Source organism: Cynocephalus volans, chromosome 9, assembly GCF_027409185.1.
Source record: "Cynocephalus volans isolate mCynVol1 chromosome 9, mCynVol1.pri, whole genome shotgun sequence".
NCBI lineage: Eukaryota > Metazoa > Chordata > Mammalia > Dermoptera > Cynocephalidae > Cynocephalus > Cynocephalus volans.
The window spans coordinates 86,806,541-86,829,821 of record NC_084468.1 but is presented as its reverse complement, the minus strand read 5'-3'; the positions used below and the strand labels follow the sequence as shown (position 1 = coordinate 86,829,821).

Below are 23,281 nucleotides of genomic sequence, written 5' to 3'. Positions count from 1 at the left end.
ACAGTGAGAGAGCAGTGGTCAAATTGATGGTCACTTACAGAAGGTGCAGTGGGCACGAGGTCGTTTTCTGTTCTTCCTGTCTGCATTGCTGTGTGAACTCGGACAGATTCATAAATGGAAGGTTCCTCCACTGTTCTTGGATAGGGATGTTTCAGAACAATCAGAGTGCCTGAATGAAGAGAAAGAAAATGCATAATCAAATTGTATCCCCCAAAGGATGGTCCAAATGCTAACTGGATAACTGTGGCTGGACTGTAAAGTGTCTTGTTCTTCCATGTATTCACTTGCTCATTTTCTCAACATTTGTCAAGTACCAGCTATGTACCAGGCACGTAAGCTGGACACTGAGATATAAAGCATGATATAGATGATTTCTGACTTCCTGGTGCTCAGAACTAGTAATGGATATAGTCATTTAAGTGGATGCAGTGAAGAGACCAACAGTAGCAATGTGCACAGAACACGGGGACAGCACCAGAGAGGCCCTGGAGAACCTTTCTGTGGAATGATTCAGGAAAGCTTTTGTAGAGGAGGTGACATTTGACCTAGACTGTAAGTAGTAACTGGAAGTTTTCCAGGTAGGCTTTACAAGAGCCATGAAAACAAAACTAAACAATGCACTAGGGTATAGGAGGATCCATTCCACTGCTCTTTTTTCTACCAGTTTCAGAACAAACTTGTAACAAATCAATGGATTTCAAACAAGTGGTCTGACAGCGTTCTTCCCCATTCTCTCCTACCACCTCATTAACGAAGTAAACCAGAGGAAGCCTTTGCTTTTCTTAACTGAACACAGCTTGGATGAGCTGGTGCTCACGTGTCATCACCTTCACTTCCATCTGGAGGAGGGGGTCCAGGCGGAAACAGGGCTTAGCCCTGCGGGCCAGGCATTAGGTGCTTGGGGATTTCATTCTGCGGACTTAGAGTAGTTCTGACTCAGCACTTCTGACACTTTCCCCTCCTGTGTCCTTCCTCTAATTAATCAGTCAATCAGAAACTAGAAACTTTGACTACAAAAAAAGTAAGTTGAAGGTTTTTTCTCCCTTGCTATGGCTTCTTGCTTTTATCTGCTGGGGTCTTTTATATGGCAGTCCCAGGATTGTACTAGACTAGACACAGAGGAGATGCAACAAATTCAGTACTTCATTCAACAAATATTTACTGAGCCCTGCTCTGTGACAGACACTTGTCTAAGCACTGGGAATACAACAGCAAACAAGAGGTACAGTACCTGCTCTTATAGAGCACATGCTCCAGGTAGGGGGGGCCAGGAAAAAAAGGAAAAAATAATTTAGTTGTGAGACATGTTATGAAACAAGTGAATAGAGCAGGGTAAAGGAACAGAGTCGGATTAGGATAGGGTGATACATTACATGGGTGGTCAAGGAAGGCTTCTTTGAAACGACTTGAAATGAGCAGTATAGAAAACACAAACTCTGAAGTGGAGTAAGACAGAGACAATGAGGAAAGAAAATGCTTTCTCTGTAGTTAAAAAAATTGTTAATGATTAATCTACCCAAAACAAAAACCATTCTACTGTGCTTGAGTATATACAATGTCTGGCTGCAAAAGCAACTGTGACTTCTGATAACTGGGCCCAGATAATGTGCTGCTGTAAAATGAAAAGAAGGCATGTTGAGAAAAGCCAAAAGACGGTCTCTGAGCTCGGCCCCAGAGAGGAGTGAGAGACTCCGGCCCCCTCCCCTTTCTGCGTCCCATTTGCGTCTGCAGCATCTTCAGGATCACAATGAAAAATGGCTCTCGCCTTTACTGGAAGCCCCAGTCCCTCTCTTGCACATTGTCTGTGCTCTCTTTTGTCAATGTGATCCTTTCATGAGAACAGATCCAGTCATAAGAGGAGAAGGGGCTAGTTACAGCTTTACAGTCAGAATGAAAGCAGCAACATCTAAATCCAGAGCAGCCGTCCTGCAGGCTGAGGTGCGGTGCAAGCACTGTGCTAGCACTGCAGATGCTTGGTGAATTCGGGGCTGGCTCCTAAGTGACCTACTCCAGAGAAAACCTCCAGGGATGTGCCTGGCACTTACCCTGGCTTCGTGGAAATAGCACCAGACATGCAGGCAGAGAACTGGGTTTGATTGCTCAGTACCTGTTGACCTGTACTTTCATTCCTCCTCTGACTAGTGAGAACATACTTTCTTCACAAAGCTGTTTTAAGCACCAAATAAAGACGTGTTTATGGAAAAATTATTAAAAAGTTTAGATATTATTATTAGTTGATATAGAGTATTTTTAAATCCTTGAATGAAATTCCAATGACTGCATCTCTGGGAATATGGATTTTTAAATGTTCAGTTAAAAAAACCCCTAGATGCAGCATTCTGCTAGCAATAAAAATCGGGGTGGTATAGTAACCGCTGACTATAGCTCCAAGAAAGGCGGTGCCTCTTTAAGCACTTCAATCTCACAGCAGAGGAGAGAGGAATGGAACCTATGGCTCAAAGCTGCTAGCAAAGCATAACATTTTGAAATCTTGTGCTTTATCTTCAAAGTTCATGCTATATTTTCATCCTATCTCATACTCTCAGTACGACAATGACACTTTAAATGACACTCTAGGAAGAAGGACCTGGTTGACATGACCAGGCATGTACCTAGTGTGCTCCTACTTGTGTTAGTTTCCTGTTGCTATTGGAGCAAATTGCCACAAACTTAGTGGCTGAAAACAACTCCAATTTATTATTTCACAGTCCTGGAGGTCAAAGGTCTGAAAGTTCTCACTAGTCTAAAGTCAAGGTATTGGCAAGCCTGCTTTCCTTCTACAGGAGAATTGACTTCCCTGCATTTTGTAGCTTCTAGAGGCTGCCCTCATTTCTTCACTTGTGGCTCTTTTCATCCATTTTCAAAGCCAGCAACCACAGGTCAAGTCCTTCTCATCTGCCATCTCTCTGGTTCTTCCTATTCTGGCTTCCTCTTTTACTTATAAGTGATTATCAGACCTTGTGACTACAGTGGTCCTGTCTGGATAACTTAGGATAATCTCCCTATCTTGAAGTTATCTGATTAGCAGTCTTAATCCCATCTGCAAACTTAATTCCCTCTTGCCATGTAACATAACAAATTCAGAGGTCCAGAGAGAGATGTGGACAATTTTGGGGGGCCATAATTCCGCCTATCCCAGTATCAGTCCCTGGGAGATAAATAAGCATAGCCTCGGAGAACAGTTGTGCTGCAGTGTAAGAATCTCCAGGCTGGAGTTGCTGCCTGAGCCTGTAGTGCTGTAACCACTTGGTATTAGAAAGCCATTGCTTTTCCAACATGTACATCTCTAAGCTCTTCAGAACAGGTATGTTGTCAAATTTATCTTTTTATCCCTGCCACCTGATAGAGTTTCTGAAATAATAAAGGCTTGATGAGTGAAGGAATGAATGAATGAATGTTACAGTGATTGGGGCCTAAGCTACAGAAAAGCCTAGCACGAACCAGCCTCCTAGGCCCACGACTACCCTGGCCTGGGAGAGGACAGGACAACAACTTCAGGCATGGCTCTTCAAATCTCCATTGGCAGGGACCCAAATTCTATTTCAAAGACCTCTTCTGAAGTTTAACCCAACAAAAGTGACCTGAGGGAAATGGTGTTGAGTCAATCAGGAGAGTAAAATTGACTAAGACCAGGAATGAGGCTAGACAAAATTGTGGGATGAAGAAAATGAGAAACTACTTATAAAATAGTAACTTACACTGATAAAAATCTGGAGTCCTAAAAGGCAGGTTTCCTTTGCTGACCATTCTCGCCCAAGAAAGCCAAATATAGATTTCTAGACATGGCTGCCAGGCTTACAATGATTTCCCCTTCTGTAGAGACTGTCCCATTCAGTATACAAACATAGATCCCCACAGCCGTGTAGAAACACCAGACTCTGGCCTCGGCCCCACAAACACCCAGCCTAGCCCACACTAACTGTATTCACTTCCTGGGGATCCACTCAGTTACATCTCTGGAGAGAAGGTTTACCAACTGCAGTTTCTGGACTACATGAAGTAGACTGCTGTTTCCTGCCTTTGACACAAAACTCGAAGGAGGTACATTTTTTAGATGGTCAGAGCTGGACTGAGGCAGGCATTTTAATTTACTGAAAGCCACTGAGTTGCCATGATTACTGAGCTGATTCCTTACGGTCTCCTGGTTGTTCAGCTCACCTTGAATTTTGGGAGGGTATATTAATATACTTCTAAAAAATTCCATTCTTCTCTCTGTACCCCACTCCCTCCACCTTTTTAAAAAAATCCAGCTAGCCGGAGTTGGTTTCTATTATTTGCAATCGAAAGAAACTAATTTAATGAGGCCACCACAAACTCATTATAATTCCCACCCAAGGGCCAAGATAGTGCCTTGGCTCCATTGGAGAGGAACTTTGGGATGCTGATATTGAGACCAAATGAACTCCAGGACTTGGTTTGAAGACTGAGATGAAAGGCAGCAGGAGGCACGGGATGGCAAGGAAGAAGAGGGAGGAAGATCAGCATCAACATGCCTTGGAAACTTGGCTGCAAGTTTCACTGCAGTTTCTGAACTACATGAAGGTCACTGTTGTTTCCTTCCTTTGACCTAAAACCTCATTTCAGACATGCCTGGTGGAGGTACATTTTTGAGATGATCAGAGTTGGAGTGAGGTAGGCATTCCAATTTGCTCTGGCTGAATGGTAACTTACAGTTATGTGTAAGAGTTACATATATAACTCCGCATGTGATAATAGGAGATTGCATCGAAGGACTCTTTATCTTGTATTCCCCAAGAATTCAGAGAAAGAGTAGGAAGAGTCTCAAGCCTCAGGCATTGGTTTGGTATCTGAAATAGAATGTAGCACAGGGCACACATAGCTCCTAAAAGGAAACATTTGTTTAGAATATTTCTTTTATGCACTAAAACCAGGGCTTACTCGTCAGGTTGTCCAGCTAGACTGTAAAGTGCTTAAGGGCAAGAATGGTATTTGATTCATCTCTATATTATCAGTGGCTAAGTGCTCATATCATAGTTGGCACTCAATATATATGTGTTGAATTAAATTATAATAAGATCACATCCATCCATCTTTTATTACCGACCTCAGGTTCAGAAAACAAGCTTTGCAACTAGCATAGTGGGCTCCTCTGTCTCCTCCTGCCAATGGAAAATGGCTTTCTAGGGGGTGTTACAGGAATATTCAAGCTCTTTTTCCTTCCTTCTTTGCTACCTGCTCTGCAAATAAATTTTAACCCATATTCATTTACATATAAAGAGGCTTTAATATTTGATATCTAGTCTTACAGGGAGAAATACACTGAGGCAGGAATAGTAGATAGATCACTTAGCCCGGGCAGGAATAGATTCTGTTAAAATACTCGAGTCAAGTCAGGTGTCTCTTTTTGGAGTGGTCACTTGATTCTAACATTTTGCTATATGAATCCATCATGGAACTGGCTTAAAATTTGAAGAGGACATCACAAACATTTGATAAACACAAATTCAGTAGTCTCTAAACTAACTTCATGATATGCCAAAAAATTTACAGCTCTTGCCTAAAATCTGATAGAATTAATCACCACAAAAGGGCTTCATTAAATAACGGTAATAATGATTGCATTCTTTAGAGAATAGGCCAAGAATCAGTCTAAATGTCTTCTGTACCTAATCTCACTCAATCTTCACAAGTCATTAAAGTATGAACTATTACCATCGATTCAATTTTAGAAGATGAAGAAACTGGAGCTCGGAAAGGTTACGTATCCTGCCTGAGGACACACAGCTGGCAAATGGCAGAGGCTGGCATTGAACCGGGGATGCTTGTGTTTACTCGTTACACCATAATTATTCCCAGCCTCAGTGCAGTCACCATGGAAACCTCTACGGCAAGTGAAATGTTCTGCTCCATTGTGGGCAAGAGTTCACTGTACAAATTAAAGTTTGAAGGGGCCGAGCCCGTGGCGCCCTTGGGCGAGTGAGGCGCTGGGAGCGCAGCGACGCTCCCGCCGCGGGTTCGGATCCTATATAGGAATGGCCAGTGCACTCACTGGCTGAATGCCGGTCACGAAAAAGACAAAAAAAAAAAAAAAAATTTTGAAGAAATGGATTCTTTAGGAGGCAGCTTGAGGAAAAGAGATGGGAGTTTTTACTTCAAGGTCTCTCTTGGTTTCTTCATTTGTAAAGAAGAAATTAAAGGATCCCTGAGCTCCCTTCAATTCTAATACCCTGTAAATCCAGTTAAACACACAAGCCCAAATGAGGGAGGGAACCAGGAAGCTTAGTAAGCAATTGTGTATCTGCTTCCTATAAATGTACAATATTCATTTAAAATATTTTGCCCCTGGTGTCATTTTCTCTTTGCCTCTCATTTTCCCCTTACTTTCTCATTCCAACTTTAGATTTTATTTTACCTTATTGTATTTACACAGGCTGTTTGATACCCTTTCTAGACAGACATGTATAAAACGGGCCTAAGTATTTTGGGGATGTTTTCTAGTCAGCCTTTTTTTGTTTTAAGATTTCCTCTAATATAATTTCCCAAATGGCAGTTCATGTAAATAAAATAGGAATAGCAATAAATACAGAGGCAGGAGTTCAAATTAATTCACATTCTTCCAAACCATAAGTTTACATCACATGCCAAACATATTATTTAAGACTTTAAAGAAGAGATAAAGAAGAGACTGAGGAATAGAACTAAAATATGTGTTGTAGTCCTGCCATTGCCCACAAACATCCTATTATATAATTGTGGCAGGGATTTTTCCCATCCCAATCCATTTAAGGCCATGCTGTGTGGTGACAATATTGCATTGCCGTGTCACTGTGGGACCAGTTTCAGAAGACAGCAGGGTACATGGGAAGCACCCACCCTTTAGGACTAGGTTAGCCCTCATTCCAACGCAGCTCTCAGGCTTACTAGCTGTGCAACCTGGGGCAAGTAACTTAAAACCTTTGAGTTTTGATTTCCTCATTTGAAAATGGGACTACCGTATGCGTTATTATGGGTAGTTGAAAATATTAAATAATTTGATGTATGTGCAAACATCTGACAGAATGCCTGGAACTTAGTAAACACTTCACAAATGTTGATTTCATTCCCTTTCACTCCTGTTTTTTCCTTTTTCGGACACATCTCATTTACACACTAATTTTTATTTTTGGCAAATTTAAATTAAAGAAGTGATTCCTAGTTGTGGCTTGGCAAAATTCCAACTTGTTACTAGTTATTTTCAGATTTATCATACAACTCTTAAATTATAATTAATTTTAACTTCATTATTTTTAAATGCCACCCAGGTAAAATGGCTGGTGTCACAAAATAAAATAGTAATAGCGGTAGCAGTTATCAAGAGGTTGGGAATCCCCATATCAAAACAAAAAGAGAAGTGGAAATTTGACATTTACAAAAAACCCAGATAGGATCTTAAGAACCAAGAACAAATTATTATAAAGGGTAAGCACAAACACAGCACTTGACTTGCTGGTCAGGTGGTTAAAGTCACAATACAGGATAATAAGTTATACCTGACAATTTCATATAAGAAAGTTTGGAAATACAAACAAAGGTGCTGGGAAAGGTAAGTTTTAATAATATTTGGACAGTTAAGCTTAAAGATAGATGTTGTCTATATTTTCAAGACTATCTATGAAACTTAGCTAATAATAAGAGGATAGAGTAAAAATTAATAATGGACCAAACATATTTATACTAATAAAAAATTTCTCAAATTTCCAACTCTATTTGAGTTTGGTTTAGAAGTCATGTACAAACATTAATATGTTTTATATATAACATCCTGCTATTACAAATGAAAGGCAAATTCAGAATTTAATGATCAGTGAACATGCATGCAACACAAAACATTATTTCAAATTATGCTTTGTATCAACTTTGAAGTTGCAATTGTCAGAAGTTTGCTAGTTGTGGTCTTGCCATGCAAACTGCAATGCAGGCATTGGTAAAGGTTTACCCAACATGACATGTTGTGGAAATGATTAGCATTTATTCTTTCAGGTCTGGGACATATCAAGGAACAAAACTTACAAGAAGCCCTCTCCTTATATAGTTTACATATTAGTGTGGAGAGGAAGACATTTTAAAAAATAAGTGAATTATATAATATGTTAGGGGGTAAAAAGGCTATTGAGAAAAATAAAGCAAGGAAGTGTTTCGTATATCTCTATTACATACTTGGGAATTATTGGGTTGTTAAAATTGGAAGTATCTTAAGAGTGTTTATGGGTATTAATAAGGAGAAATTAAAGTAAACAGAAACTTCAATGGAGATTAGAGAGATTAAATGCAGATTATGACGTGGGAAAGGGGAAATTTTACTGGTAGAATCTTAAAGTTGGCAGAACGCTTAGATCTTGTTTTGGAAACCCTGGTTCTTCAGATTAGGAAACAGAAATCCCGAGAGTGTGGAAAGTAGAGAATAGGAATAGAATAGGAACAAAGATATCTTAAAACAATATTTATCCCTTTAGGTCAACACTTTTATCTATCCTGAGTACAAAGATTTTCTTATGACCCGGAATCAAGTATTCTGAGTTTCACTCTACTGGAGACATTATATATAATTGTAAGGCAAAAGTGTAAGGTTTTGGTTATTTGGACATCATCTCCATTGCCTTCGGAGGTAATGCCATTCCTGTCAGTAGATGAATGTAAGAAAGTTTTTCTTTAATAAACTCACTCTCTAGACACTGCAGGATAAGGTTGACAAAAGTGGACTAAAATATCCAATTCTAATTCTTTGCGTTTTGGGAATCAGGAAGTGAGAGGCCTGGCAGGACACCTCGTCCATAGTGTAAACAAATGCTTCCCTGGGTGATCTTAATCAAACATAAGCTGTAAGAAGAATTTGCACTTCATCTGATAGTGAACAAGAAATCATTAGCCTGGAGGTCTCCTGATCACTGGGACCAAGTACCAGGAGCCAATTCTTAAATGAACAAGGAGAAAAGACCTATTTTTTAGAAGGTGGCAGCCCAGCTTCCATTCACTATTCTTCACAGGACACTGTGCTGATGCTGTGACTTCCAAGAACCTTCCGGGTTTAAGAGTTATCGTGACTTTCATGACTTCAGTGCCTTATCTTGTTTCCTGAGGCCTATTACTCCCAGAGGGGCAAGACTGAAACATGCATCTGTCATGGGTTTTGCCCCTTGTTCCCAGCCTGGGTGGCTTTTCTTTCATCTGGCTGGGACAGATAAGAAGAATAGAGCTAGCAGAATCTAAGTCAAGGGCTTGAAGCCTGCAAGTCTAGTACATATCGATCAGGACCAGGGGCCAGTAGCAGGGGTTCAAACAGCAGTAAATTCTTCACTGGATAATGAGTACAGCAGAAGAGAGGCACTGGAGAGGATCAAAATCTTAGTTTCCAGTTTTATTTCAACGAATAAAATAGTAATTACAGTGATAATGATGATACAGCAAGTTTTAGCTTTGGAGAAACTACTATAGGAGTCTGGGTTACAAATCCTTGCAATCCCAGATGCATTAATAATAAGACTTCTTTAGCCAGAATGATGTAGGGAAGCTTAACATCATCCCAAGTGCAATTTCAAGGTGCCTTTACTTTGGAGCAGTCTTAGATGATCCTCTTGCTTGGTGATTGAATTAGTGCCAGAAAGGTTCAACCAGAAAGCACTGTGTTCACTTTTATCTCAAACTGCTTTGAAATCTTCCAGTACCTTTGCCCTAACTTGAAGAAGGTCCAGAAAGGAGCACAGAAAATGATCAAAAGGGTTGAAAATAGAGTCTAGGAGGAAAGTTTAAAAGAAGGGAGCTGACTTTACTTGGAGAAAGAAGAGAAGAAAAGATAACAATTGCAGTGGCTTTGAAGGTTTCAAGAATTCCTACTCACAGTCATCCATCCATTCATTTATTCATTGACCCAAGGTGCCTGCACTTGACCAGGACCAGGACCTGGCAGATATGGAGAAGGACAAAAATAGAGGGAGACAAAACAAAGCCTTGCTTCAAAAATCCCCTCTCCACTGCCGGTGACCAAGAATTGAACAAAATCAAGTGTAATGTTGGGCACAAGTGGGAAATAAATCTGAAGTGAAGTGAAGAATACACGAAACTGAAATGCTTGCCAAGGCCAAAGTAGCAATGGAAATAAATACATCCTCACTTGCCATTTGTTTATGACAAAATCTATTGGTTAAATGGTGAAGTTATTTTTAGGGATGGTTGGGAGAACTTCCACCAGAAAAAAACAATTATTAGCTTCAATTTTGTAGTTTGGAATATTCTATTAAAGGCCTGGTGTGGTCATTATAAAGCAAAGCAACAAGTTTGTGGTTTCCATGTGCTTTTCATCTATGCTGGACACTGTATGGTTCATATCTGGGTCCATCCAGGCCACATAGAGAGCAGAAAAAGCAGAAGCCATCTCTTTCCACCACACTGAAGTTAACAGAGAACCCACTGGCAAGTTTACCAAGAAATCAGCATGTACAAATTCATGGTAATCACCATGTTATTTTAGTCTCGAGTTCCTCCTGTGCCACAGGTTCTTGGAATTTCCCAGCCTTTGATTAACTGAGATTTATCATCATTTAGGACAAATAAAGTCATGATTCTATATTGCAAATATAGGGGTTACTTTCCGCTTTATTTATATAGTATAGACAAACAAGTTAGATAATTTAAATACTGGTAGTGTGCTTATTTTTTTTTTTTTTTTAATGAATTTTCTGGTTTGACTCTCTAACCAGTCAAATAGGAAATTTCAAACTTTTCCAGACATACTTAAGTCCAGTTTAAAAACTCATAAGAAACCAAGGCAATAGAAATTGAATTTTATAGCTCAGGAAAGCACTTTCTAGTCAATATTTCCAATATTCAGTGGTCTCTGTGAAAACTTTGGCATGAATTTTATTTTAAAAAATGCTCAGAATTGACTTTGTGGGTGTCACCCACATGCAAACTGCCCATATCTGAAATTATGAGAAATTGAGAAGTCATTCTTGCCTATGTTCTTTGTTTATTGTATACATTATTATAAAATGGACAGGACATTTTAAAGAAATTGTGTACCTGTAATCAATCTATAGTCAATTTATTAAATCACATTCTTAGAAAATATCTACTTTGTCTAAAGTACATTGTTTTCTTCTGAAGATAATGCTGGAATACATATCTACTGTATATATAATTTATTAATGTAGCATATGGCACAGCACTAGAAAAAATTGTTTTTAAACATATAAAATTGCACATTATATGCACAAAATTCAATAGAAGTGACAACTATAAAATTCTTTAACTGCAATCTGCCTTTTCCCCCTTCCATCCTGAAACAGTATCTCTTAGATCAATGTCTGTTCATAGCTTACCTGTCTCACTTCCAATCAACGGCTGATTTGCAAAATGCTTGACAAAATCCTTCAAAGATGGGAATTCGTTAAAGCCAAATTTAAGTGAATATCCAGTATATTCAACATGAAAGTGTTTGACAGAGTCTTTGGCTCTGAAAAGGAAAGGGAAGAGTTTAATGTTATTTAACAATGAATATCTTTTTTGAAGGAAAATATAATCCTAGGTATTGGCATCACCATTAACCCTGAGAACTGAGAATTAGGCAATCATTGAAATCACTGGCATTTTAAAGTGCATGGCTAGCTTCTTTTGGCAGAATCTGCTCTTTTCAACTGTTCACTCTAATGGAAGACAAGAGACGATTCTCTCTACCTGCTCTTCGACTTACTGCAGGAGTCCTTCAACATGAAGCCTCCTAAGGGGCATGTGTTTAGGAAGGGCAGGGAATAGAGACGACAGAGTTGGCACATACCCTTACCACATTCTTCTCCGATTCTGGCTCTCCTCTCTTGCTTGTTTGGTGGTCAGTCACAATTCTGCTTCTGTCACTTTAGTTATATGAGTCCCACCCTTTTCCTCCTATGTCTGTTCTACTGCCTGCTGGATAAAATATCATCTTTCCTACACTGTCATTTTCCACTTCATTTTTCAAACGAGGCAGAGTACTAAATAAAATATATCTATACCACTTTATTTGACCCCGTCCTGTCTTTCCAGCCTCACCCCCCACTACCCCTCTCTCTGCAGTCCACACTCCAACCTCAGCATGCATCACAATCATCTGGGGAGCTTGTTCAAAGGCAGGTTGCTGAGCCCCAAGGCCAGATTCCAATTCAGTACGTCCGGGCATGGGGCCTGAGAATTTGCATCCCTAATATGCTGTCAGGTGATGCTGCTGGTCTGGGGACAACACCTTCAGAACTGCTGCTGCTCTGTTTCAGCTGTCCCTTGGCTCTCACTGTTCCTTTCACCTGCAACATCTTACCCCTTTTCTCTGCTGATAAAAATCCCAGCTATCCATCAAGTTTCAATTCAAATATCATCTCTTCTTTCAAGTATTACATAATAATTCCAGCTCGAGTTAATTGCTTTTTCTCTTATCAACCGCACAAACACTTATCTTGCCTTCTTTTATGTTATTTACTGCACTCTACTGTGCAGTAAGTTATTTGTATATGGTCTTAATGGCCATATGAGGCTACACTTCTTGAAAACAAGGTCTTTGAATGTTCTACAACACTTATCAAAGTGGCTGGTATAGAATGGATGCTTTCAAACACTTATTATTAAGGGAATAAACAAATAAACACATATTCATTCTTCTGAAATGGTCTGTGATTCCTGTCATCTCTGCTGGTATTTAGTCAATGATTATATTTGAATTTTTTGCATAGATGAATTGTATATGCCATGTATTCATAAGGCGCTTATGACAATTATTCAATTGAGACATACACAGGTGAAAAGTTAATTAACATTCTTTGATCCAATAATTTCACGTTTGTTTGAGATTTTTGGAAGATCTATGCAATAAAGCATCTTTTAACATGATGAACTTTTAACATTTGCTGTTGATCAGAGAAAGCACAGTTCTTGCTGCCACCCAAACAGAATTCCATCTTGGATTAATAATTTTCCCACCCATGTTATTTAGAAAACTTAGAAACAAAATATGGCATGGTAACATGAGAACTGTTAATGAACATGGCTTTTCTCTCTGCAACCCCCTTATTTACCCCATCACCCTCCACCTATTTCCCCGCTCTTCTTCAGGTAGGCCTGTAGACTCACTATTCTGGGGAATGGAAGGTGTCACAGGCAGCATTCTAAGACGACTTCAAAATTCCTCCCTCTGCAGTACAAGTACTGTGTCCCAATTATTTAATCAAAAACGAATCTAGATGCTGCTGTGAGAGGATTTTGCATATCATTAAGGTCCCAAATCAATTGACTATAAGATAAGGAGATCATCTGGGTGGGCCTGACCTAATCACATGAGCCCTATAAAAGTTTTCTGTGGCTGCTCATGGAAAAAGGAGACAGAAAGACGTGTTCTGGCTAGTCTGGAAGAAAGCGAACAGGTTATGAGGGCCACAAGGCAAGGAATTGCAGGTGATCTCTAGGAGTTGAGAATGGTTCCGGGCTGATAGGTAAAAGGAAAATGGGGACCTCAGTTCTACAGCAGCAGGGAAATGAATGAAAAAGAACGAAGAGAAAAGGGAGAAATTAAAGAAGAGGACACAGAACCCCAGAAAAGAGCCATTGTTTCGGCCAACACCTGTATTTCAGCCAGGTAGGACCCTGAATGGAGAGTCTGGCCACATTGTACCTGGACTTCTGATGTACAGAAACTGAGAGGATCCATCTTATGTTGTTTTAAGCCACTAAGATTTTTGGTAATTTGTTATGTAGCATAGAAGATGAATACAGAAGGCCCCAAGCCCAAAGAGAAGATAAGCAAATATGTTAGTTCTTGCCTTTTGAGCTCACAGAAGCCTGTCATCAGTTACTCAGGGAAATACTTTCTCAGCCAATTTTGTCCCTCTATCAGAGAGAGAGAAAATTAGACACAAACAAACAAAAAAACCCCAAACAAACCAAGACTGTTCACTGAGCTGGATGGAAAAAGAGGATTCAGACAAGAGAAGTGAGTATAGATGCTGCTACTGAGTTAGTGACAAGGAGCCCGGATCATGTAGGGCAGGAGAGAGAAAAGAGAACCTTCTTATGCCAGATTAGTTTGAGGGACTGTACCATGAAGGTAACCTGGGACTTCCTTCCAGGGTATACGGAGGTGCCATCAGAACATTAATGCAGTAGCAGTTTGAGGTTAATGGGTGGGTGGCCAAGGGAAATTTCATGCAGTCCTCACATCCTCAGCCTAATCCTTAACTTCCCAGTTAACTGCCCAAGAACCCAAGAAGACTTGTTCCATGTCAGTGGAAGTCAGAGTGTCAGATGGTGACAGAGAACTGACCACCCACCTTGATTACTATGAGTGAGATGGCCTCTGTGACCCAAGAAACCAGCCAGGAAGAAAGGGGTGGGAAAGAGAAATTCTGAAAGGACTTGACAGGCGCTGCATTTGGCTGGGTGCTCCTGGCAAGGGCTAGAGCAACTTTCTTACCATTTGGGGGAAATGGAGCCTGAGAAAGAAAGTCAGCCCATTTATAGACAAAATTTTAAAGTTGCATATCGCTCAATGAATTTTGTGACTATGAAAGTTATGCAGTCAAAAATCATTCTGATTTTCCAGAGGAAGCCAGGAATAGTGAAAAGTGCACTGGCCCAGGACTCAGGGATTTGGATTCTGGTGCTGTTTCTGTCCTTGACTTGTTGGGTGCCAGATACGCTAACCTTTTGGGTTTCCAGTTCTTCATCAGTCTAGACAAAGGTTTGGATTAAATCATTCTTAAAGTCCCCTCCAGCTCTAACATTTCTTTTTTTCTTGCTGATGGACGGAGCGGGTATGTTTTTCACAGTCTCACCATTGAGAATTTGGAATCCTTTAACCTGGTGCCAGGGAGTTTTGTTATCTGGCAATTTGAGTGATGATAAAGTCAGTAAGTGTCAGGCCCATGCTGAATTCAGAGTCCTTAAGCACCCTACCTCACAGACAGAGAGTACAGCCCGGTCCTCTCGTTGCTGTCCCTCAGAAGGTAGCTTCCGTCGCATCCGTTGGAGAGCAGAAGAGCCTCGGCCGCGTGGCGCGAGAGGTTGGCATGGTACCACCTGGAAAGGAGAGAGCAGCGCTGTCACTCAGGGCGGACCAGGGGGCTCCTCCTGCACTGGGTTTCCTCTCTACTCTCCCCTTCAGCCTCACCCCTTCCTTGTCCTGATCTTTGGGCCGAGAGTTGGCCTCTGTGCTATCTATGGTGAGGAGAGTTGGCTGACAGCAGCGCGTATGGGTTGAATTGTGTCCCGAAAATTCATATGCTGAAGCCCTAACCCCTGCTACCTCAGAATGTGACCTTATTTGGAGACGGGATTTTTACCAAGTTAAAATGAGGTCATCAAGGTGGGTCCTAATCCAATATGACCAATGTCCTCTTGTAAAAAGGGGGATTTAGGAGACAGAATTGCAAACAGGAAGAACGCCACATGAACATGCTGAAGGTCACCTGCAAGCCAAGGAGAGGGGCCTGGAACAGACTCTCCCTCACATCCCTCAGAAAGGACCAATCCCGTTGATGCCTTGATTTAGGACTTCTAGCTTTCAGAACTATGAGACTACAAATTTTAAGCCACCTAGTTTGGGGTGTTTTAAGAGAGCCCCAGCAAACTAATACAAAGTATTGCTTTGTAAACAGAAATTTTTTAAAAACCTAAGCCAAAATAACCATAAGAATAGGCTTTGATCAATTTTTTCTCTTTCTTTTGGTCTTTCTCACACGCTCTCCTTCACAAGTGTACCACTTCATGGGAAAACCACTGAGCTATTACACTAGAGTCCATTGTCATGAATGAAATACAGCTGAATGCAAGGAATTCAGATGTTCTGTACTGAGATGCAAGCTCCATCCAATATTATTCAAACTGACAAACATCTGAAAAGCTGGGGAAATCTCAAGGAGATTCAAATTGATCTTTGTGTTATTTTCAAAAAATTGATCTTTGTGTTTTAGAAAAGGTAACATACATCCATGGTAAAAGAAAAAAATAAATAAAATAAATAAAAGAATCCAAATAGTCCAAAAGGAGGCATAGTGAAAATAAAGCCTCTTTCTCACTCTTGACCCTCAGTCCCCCTTTTCCTTTCTCCAGAGGACACCAATGTTAACTATTTTCCTGTGTTTCCTCCTTAGACTTAGCCTATGCATATGGAAGCATTCAGGTATGTCCCTCCACTCCTAATTCTATGCAGATAATAGCATTCTAGGCAGACTGCTCTGCACCTTGTTTTCCTCCCCTGATGACAGTCTTCCACATTCTTTTTAACAACTGTGTAGAGGCAGTCCAGTGCTGTGATTATGACTGTGGCCCCTGGGGGTGCTTTGCCTGGATCTCAATCAAGGCAATACCTTTTACTAGCTGTACGACCTCGGGCAAGCGACTTAACCAATCTGAGACTCAGTTTCCTCACGTCTGAAATAGAATTAATAAGAGGCATACCTCACGGAGCAATGTAAGTACTGCACACATTAACATGGGCAAAGTGATTGAAACAGGCCCAGCAAACAGCAGTGCTTAGTACACATTGGTTGCTATTGTATACTAAGCACTGATATCCACAAAACTGCTATTGTGTACTATTAGTTGCTATTGTGTACTAAGCCACTGATATCCACAAAGCCACAACTTGCAATTTATCTTCTGTGGTATGACCTTCTTGTTGCTCAAATATAATTTTTTTATTTCTTTCCATTTAGTTCACATAACAGAAAGATAGGTACCAGAAGCAGTTGCTGACTGCAGGGGACCCACAGTCCAGGACAGTGGAAATGAAGTAGAGATGGGTAATTACACAAATATATCAATGTAATGACCTAAGTGCTGTTAAAGGCATGTGTGTAGCGTACAAGAACTTCAAGGAAGAGCCCTTCTCTAGCTATGAGGGATCTTGTCATGAACCACACTGGTGACCACTGTGACGTCCCTGTGGCATGAAATTCTAGCCTGAGTAATAAAGAGTAAATGTAAGTGCTTCTGTGGATGGAAGTTTCTACATAGGTCTGCAAGATATCTGTTTTCTAAATCTGCATTTCCTAACGCATGTTTCTCAAGCATATTTCCTCTTTGGGGCAGAGATGCCTCCATCCTGAATTAGAAATGTATTTGCTAGCTGGAAACAAAGGCATGAAAAATATTTTATAAGTATACTTACTGACTTATTTACCCAGAGCAGCCCCATTTACTGAACTGATTCCCAGACAAGTCCAAATCTGTTCACTATAAAATGTGGCAAAGGACAATTGGAAGAATTACAAGTGAAGCTATAACAAACTTCAGGTTCAACTAAAGCCAAAATTTTAATTATTTTTGGTAGGGAAAATCTCTACAAGTTCACAGGTCTTTAAATATATTTTGTCAATAACTAATTTTAGGATGACTTTTTCAGCATAAGATTCAGTCTGAGCCAGTAGATAACTTATCTGAAGCAATATTTAATTCCCCAAATTCTAAAACATAAAGGATTTGGACATTCCTCTGGGTTCTTTTCAATAGGATCTGAAGTCTGTGCTTAAAGCATTTATAGAATTCTTCTGGTATTTGATCACAGCCTGATGGCAGTTTTTACTTAGAATTTTTTATGGTAATCTTTTAAGTAATAACTTTATACCATTAATACATAAAAAATACTTGAGTTCAAAGCAAGAAGAATCACACTGGGCTTTAGGTCAGAAAGTCTTCAGAGAGCGTTAATTTCTAGGTGACAGCTTTGCTTGAGTCAATATTGCTGTCTCAGGTATTTATGGAATCTAGGTCAGGGCAAGGCCAAAACAGAGCTTGCCACACAGCACCTGCACATCCTGAAGTCCATGATGCGGTCAGGATCCTCATTCTCCAAATAGCTCTTTCACAAAAGCCTAAACTTTCCCTTATGATTGAGTTAAGCATTCCTTTCCCATAATCTTGTGATGAGCATATCTTCCAGGGGAACAAGTATAGATCCAAAATAACAAATAACATTGTATATCCTTTGTAGGAATATGTCAACCTTTCATAGACCTCAAAATATATCTTAAGTTAGAAGAACTAGTTACAGGCACAGCATACCACTTAGTTTTTAAAAACCTCTTTCTCTGGTAATGGATATGCCCCCAGTATGAATCTGGCCCCCATATCATGGACAGGAGGGGGGACAATCAGCTTTGTATCTCATGAATATTCGTAATAAATAAATAAATAATAAAAAAACCTCTTTCCCTAAAAACAATACAACACATATATATTTACATATTAATATATATAAAAGCATAAAATAAGAGTCTAAACAACACACACACTAAACTTGTAACTATGGTTTCCTTTGCAGAAGGAGCCAGAATTGAGGTTGTTGTCAAGGGAGATTTTAGCTTGATCAAATTTTCCTAATTTAGCTTGTTCTAATAAAAAAATATATATATTAATTAGGTCACTAAAATTTAATTAGGAAAAAAAACAGCTAATTTCTTCCTTAATCCAACCTCCAGAGATAATACTATTAACAACTTGCCTTATTTTTGTATTTATTCACCTACTGTTTATCGAGTTGCTGAAACTAGCCTAAGCACTTAAGTGGAGACTGAGAGAGAGAGAGAAAGACAGAGACAGAGAGGGAAGGAGGGAAAGAGAGAAAGAGGGTGACTTTTTCTCTTTAAAGTCTCCTGGAATTTGGAGTGAGACATGTTATGGAAGATATTGCACGGGAGGAGAATAACAGGAGCAAAGCCTAGAAGCAGGAGAAGGCAGGTGTGTGTAAGAGTCAGAACAGCCTGCAGTCACGTGAGTGATTTAGGTGAGTGACAAAGGGAGAGACAAAGCTGGGGGAGATCCAGGTCGGGTTACACGTGGCACTGGATACTGACAGGACACTTTATATACCAACATCTACAGATCCTCTTATGGTTTAATATACACATCCAAAAGCTCATTACATAGAATCATAATTACACGAACCTTAAAATTCCGTGATCAGACTGTAATTAAAAACTTTTTGTCTACAGCTATACTGGCCTGAAAAAAAATTTTTTTAATTTTGTTTTTCTGATTATTAGCATTAAGAGCCAGATTTTAAGGGGCTTGAAGCTTATAAATTTGGAGGTCTCTTTATGAAAAATAATATAAATTTTTTTAAAAAGAAAGTAGAGGAATATTTATTTAGAATGAGAAATCACAAATTACAAATTTAAAAAGCTGACAAATGTCAAAAACATCACAAAACTGAGAAAAATAACTTATTTTCATTAATTGTTTAATCCACCCCTATAATTTTTTCTATATTTTTGTTGTATAGTCTTTGATTGTCTCTTCATATAATAACAATTTTATAATATAATTTTCTATAGAAGGAATGGAATGATAATTTAGTCTTTCATCTAGAACACTTTTTTAAAAAATTATTGGTAGTATGGAAAAATTATTTTCAGCTTCACAATGTAATATTGGTATTTAAGTTTTTAGGATTGTTGGTAAATTGAGGAACCTCTATAAGTTTTCTTTCATACATGAGCTGTAAGATTCCAGGGCATTTAAAATTATTGTGTACAGGTACTAATCTTAAATACCCTTTGAGTTGACATTTATTAACCACACCACTGTGGTCTGCGTAAGGGAGGGGACCTGAAGCTGATGCTTCACTAGTTTCACAGTAAACTCACCTCTGGTGATTACAAAAGTCTTATTTGCTTTTTATTTTTTTTAAAAAATAAGCAATTAAAAATGTTTAACTTAGTAAACAAAAGCCATGTATAATTCCCCTTTGCAAGAAAAATTACAACCATCAGCTTGATTTATATTCCTTTCAATTCCTGTACAATGTTTGAATAATTTCTAAACCCTAGCAAGACTTATCCAATCTTTGCCTACGTATTGCTAAGGACAGGGACTCATCACTTGTACAGGCAGTCTCATTTCTTAGTTCCACAATCAAGAAAACTCTTGCCTACACTGAATAGCTGTTTTCTGCTGTCTATCTTTCAGCAGATGGTTCCAGAGCTACTTCTCAGAGTTACATAGATGATATTTTACACAAATAGTTGAAGGCATTTAGAATGCACCCATTTCTATTTCCATTATCTTTGACTTCTTTTATGTCAAGCTTTCAGTTCCTTTATCATGCAGGGACTTTATCACCCAGAGACCTTATCTTCTCTGAATGCCTTTCAAATCTTTATCTATCTTAAAGTTAAGCTCCGATGTCCAAAACAAAGCAGCACAGGCTCTCCCTTATTCTAGCTGCTGCGCACACATGAGGCAGCCTGAGATTGCACTAGTGTCTTCACAATTGCATCACGAAGCTGATTCACACTGTACCTACTGCTGATGAAAACTCCCAATTAGGTCATTTTCCTCTCCTGTTCTTAGAAGGGTGATGGTTTTTAAAATTAAGTGCAATAAGAGACCTTTTTACTACTGGGAAATGCCAAGTGAAAAAGGATGCTAATGAGCAGCAGACTTGGACCACATTCATGTAGTGTCAATGAGAATTTCGGTGAGGAGAGGCCAAGTCTCGTTTCTTCATCTGGTCCATCTGCTCCAGTGACTTTTAACTTGTTAGCTATGTGACCCCATGCAAGTAGCATCCTCAGTTTTCTCATCTGTCAAGGTGACTAGTAATAATGCCTAGAAAGAAAACCTTATTTTTATATATTAGAACATTGTCTTCTTTTATATACTTTTTACATAACTCTTTAACTTTTGTGGAATAGAACAAATTACAACCTTTGCTAAATTATACAGTATATTATGATTATGTCAGACATTGTGCTAGGTGCTGGGAATACACTTCTATGCAGTTTGGAATGAGGTTCATTTTCTGGAAACAAAAAAAAGAAAAAAAGAAAAAAAGAAAAAAAATTGCTTGGTCTCATTTTCCCTGAAGAAGTAAAAGAGAACAAGATACTTCTATTTATAAAGTACATGAGAAGCAATGTTATTTTCTCCTTCCCCCACAAGGCCCACACATTGCCATAATTATGTCTCGAGGCTGATAGAGTCAGCAGAGCAAAGACTAATCAAGCTTCAAAAGAATGTTTGTACTGGGTTTATGAGATTATCAAAACCAGCAGTTGACCTTGAAGGAAACATGGTATTATTCCTTCCATGATACAGTAACAAATTAGGAAACACCCACCCACTAAAGAATTTTCACAGCTGCCTCTCAGTAAGGTACAGGAAATAAACTCAACCGCAGAGAAAGAAGACAGGCTAGATCCACAAAGCTGGTCCTCAGTTCAGCCTCCTCTTTCATTTCAATGCCTCTTTTTGCTAGACCCTTCCGGGAAGTTGCTCCAGCATATTGGAAACTTCATAGTTTCTTACCCCATTGGATTTTATTGTCTTAATTTGTTAATCTAAATTTATATTTCAGTTGCTCTGTCCTTTAAAGGAGAGGCTTTCATACTTTTTGGATTGGCCCACAGTAAAAATTTCATTTTTTGTACACACACACACACACACACACACACACACACACACACACATCAAAAACACACACAGAAAACAAAAAGTTACAGGAAACAACATTTATCCTTTTATGTGCTATTTACTTGAATATTATCTTCTCTTTTGAAGAAATATTGATGCAACCCACTAAATTCACTGTAAGACCACTGATGGGTTGCATCTGGTGTTTGAAAACACTGCAAAGCCTTGCTACTCCAAGTACGGACCAAAAGCACCAGCATCACCTGGGATCTTGTTAGAAATACACATCTTCAGGCCCCACCCTCAACCTGCTGGGCCCCCGCATGATTGTTACGCAATTTAGAGTTTGAGAAGCACAGATGTGAAGGACTCTTGGTCCTAGAAACTTTAGTTCACTTCAACAACTTCAGTGGTTTGAGTTCACGGTAGTTTTCATCTGAAGAGAAGGGCACAACGAAGTACTAAGTGGCTTTTCAGTACCAATGGGAGAAAAAGAGAAGGATCTGCAGGTTAATGTAGTCTGAAAATCACCAAATAGCTGCCATCTTGGTGATATGGGCAGTGAATGGTAGAAGAGGGGGAACTCATGGAGGGCCGGAACTATCAGGGAAAGCTTCATGGAGGAGGAAGATCATGAGCTGGGGCCTGAAGATAGAATGTAGGATTCATTAGGTAGTGAGAGAACAGGGCCCTGCAGGAGAAGGAATGACATAAGCAAGGGTGCTGGGGTTGGCGTACGCCTGGTGTGCCCAGGCAACAGAATGCCTGGCTGGAACACAGAGACCATGTTGGGGAATAATACAAAATAACACTTGAAGAACCTGGCAGGCACAGAAAGCAATCTTGCATTTTAAACATGAACCACATGCCCATTTAGGTTGTGTATTTCTTGATGACAAAATTTCTTAGTGACTTATGTCTACAGATTATTCACATATTTAATAGCTTATTTTTCACCTTCTTGGCAAAGAAAAATAAAATAGGACCTAGATTCTTTCCCATCAAAGTTATAAAAAAGGACATACATTTCAACTCAAAGCAAGAACAGAAACTCCTGGTTGTATGAAAGCAGCTAAAAGACCCTGGGGTTGAACAGCCAACAAAAGCACACTTCTTTGGAGAATTTTCTTTTCATTTTCAAAATTATTCTCACTTTTGAGTGACACTGACTCACTCTCTGAACTCTCTAGACGAAAGATGGCAAATGCATAAAATATGCGTCACTTCCCTTTTCTTTTTCTGTTTGTTTTTGCTTGTTGTTTTGTTTTCAATTTTATTTTTATTTATTTTTGTGGTGTACGGTGTGTTATTTCAGTACATGCATATACTGCACAATGATTCATTTAGGGTAGACAGCATAGTTTTGTACCCGTCAATCCACCACTTCTCTTCCCCCCAACCCCACCCCGCCCCCAGCCTCTGGTAACAATTATTTGTACTCTCTATTCCTAAGAGAGGCCATACTGTATTTGTCTTTCCGTGCCTGATTTATTTGGATTTCTCAGTATTTATTTTTAGCATGTCTCTTATAAGTTGTTGTGTTATGGTTACCATGAGACTTACAAAAAACATGTTATAGTTGTAACAGATTCTTTTAAACTAATATTAACTTTGATAGCTAAGAAAAAAGAACCAAAGCCAATTCTATGCTTTGGCATCATCCGCTGCCTAACTTTTTGACACTTTGTTTTACTTTGCTACATCTTTTAGTATTGCCTATCTCTTATATGGTTGTTGTATATGTTATCGTCTAGTTAGGTTTGTCCTTTAGCCTTCATACTAATGATGTAAGTGGTTTACTCACAACCCTTATGACACTGGAGTATTCTGAGGTTGTCTGTGAACTTATTTTGCCAATGAGTTACATATTTTCAAATGCAATATTTTCTTGCCGCTCTTTAATGTCATCATCTTT

General features: G+C 39.3%; 1 protein-coding gene across 1 annotated transcript in view; it reads right to left on the bottom strand.

The window, feature by feature from the left end:
* Positions 1-23,281, bottom strand: part of DAPP1 (dual adaptor of phosphotyrosine and 3-phosphoinositides 1) — a 50,049-nt gene that overhangs the window by 15,256 nt on the left and 11,512 nt on the right. Inside the window, exons 2-4 of the mRNA XM_063108694.1 lie at positions 14,908-15,030; positions 11,316-11,449; positions 39-169 (exon numbers count right to left, since the gene is read on the bottom strand). Of these exons, the coding sequence (XP_062964764.1) occupies positions 39-169; positions 11,316-11,449; positions 14,908-15,030 (388 nt within the window). The remainder of the gene's footprint in view (positions 1-38; positions 170-11,315; positions 11,450-14,907; positions 15,031-23,281) is intronic.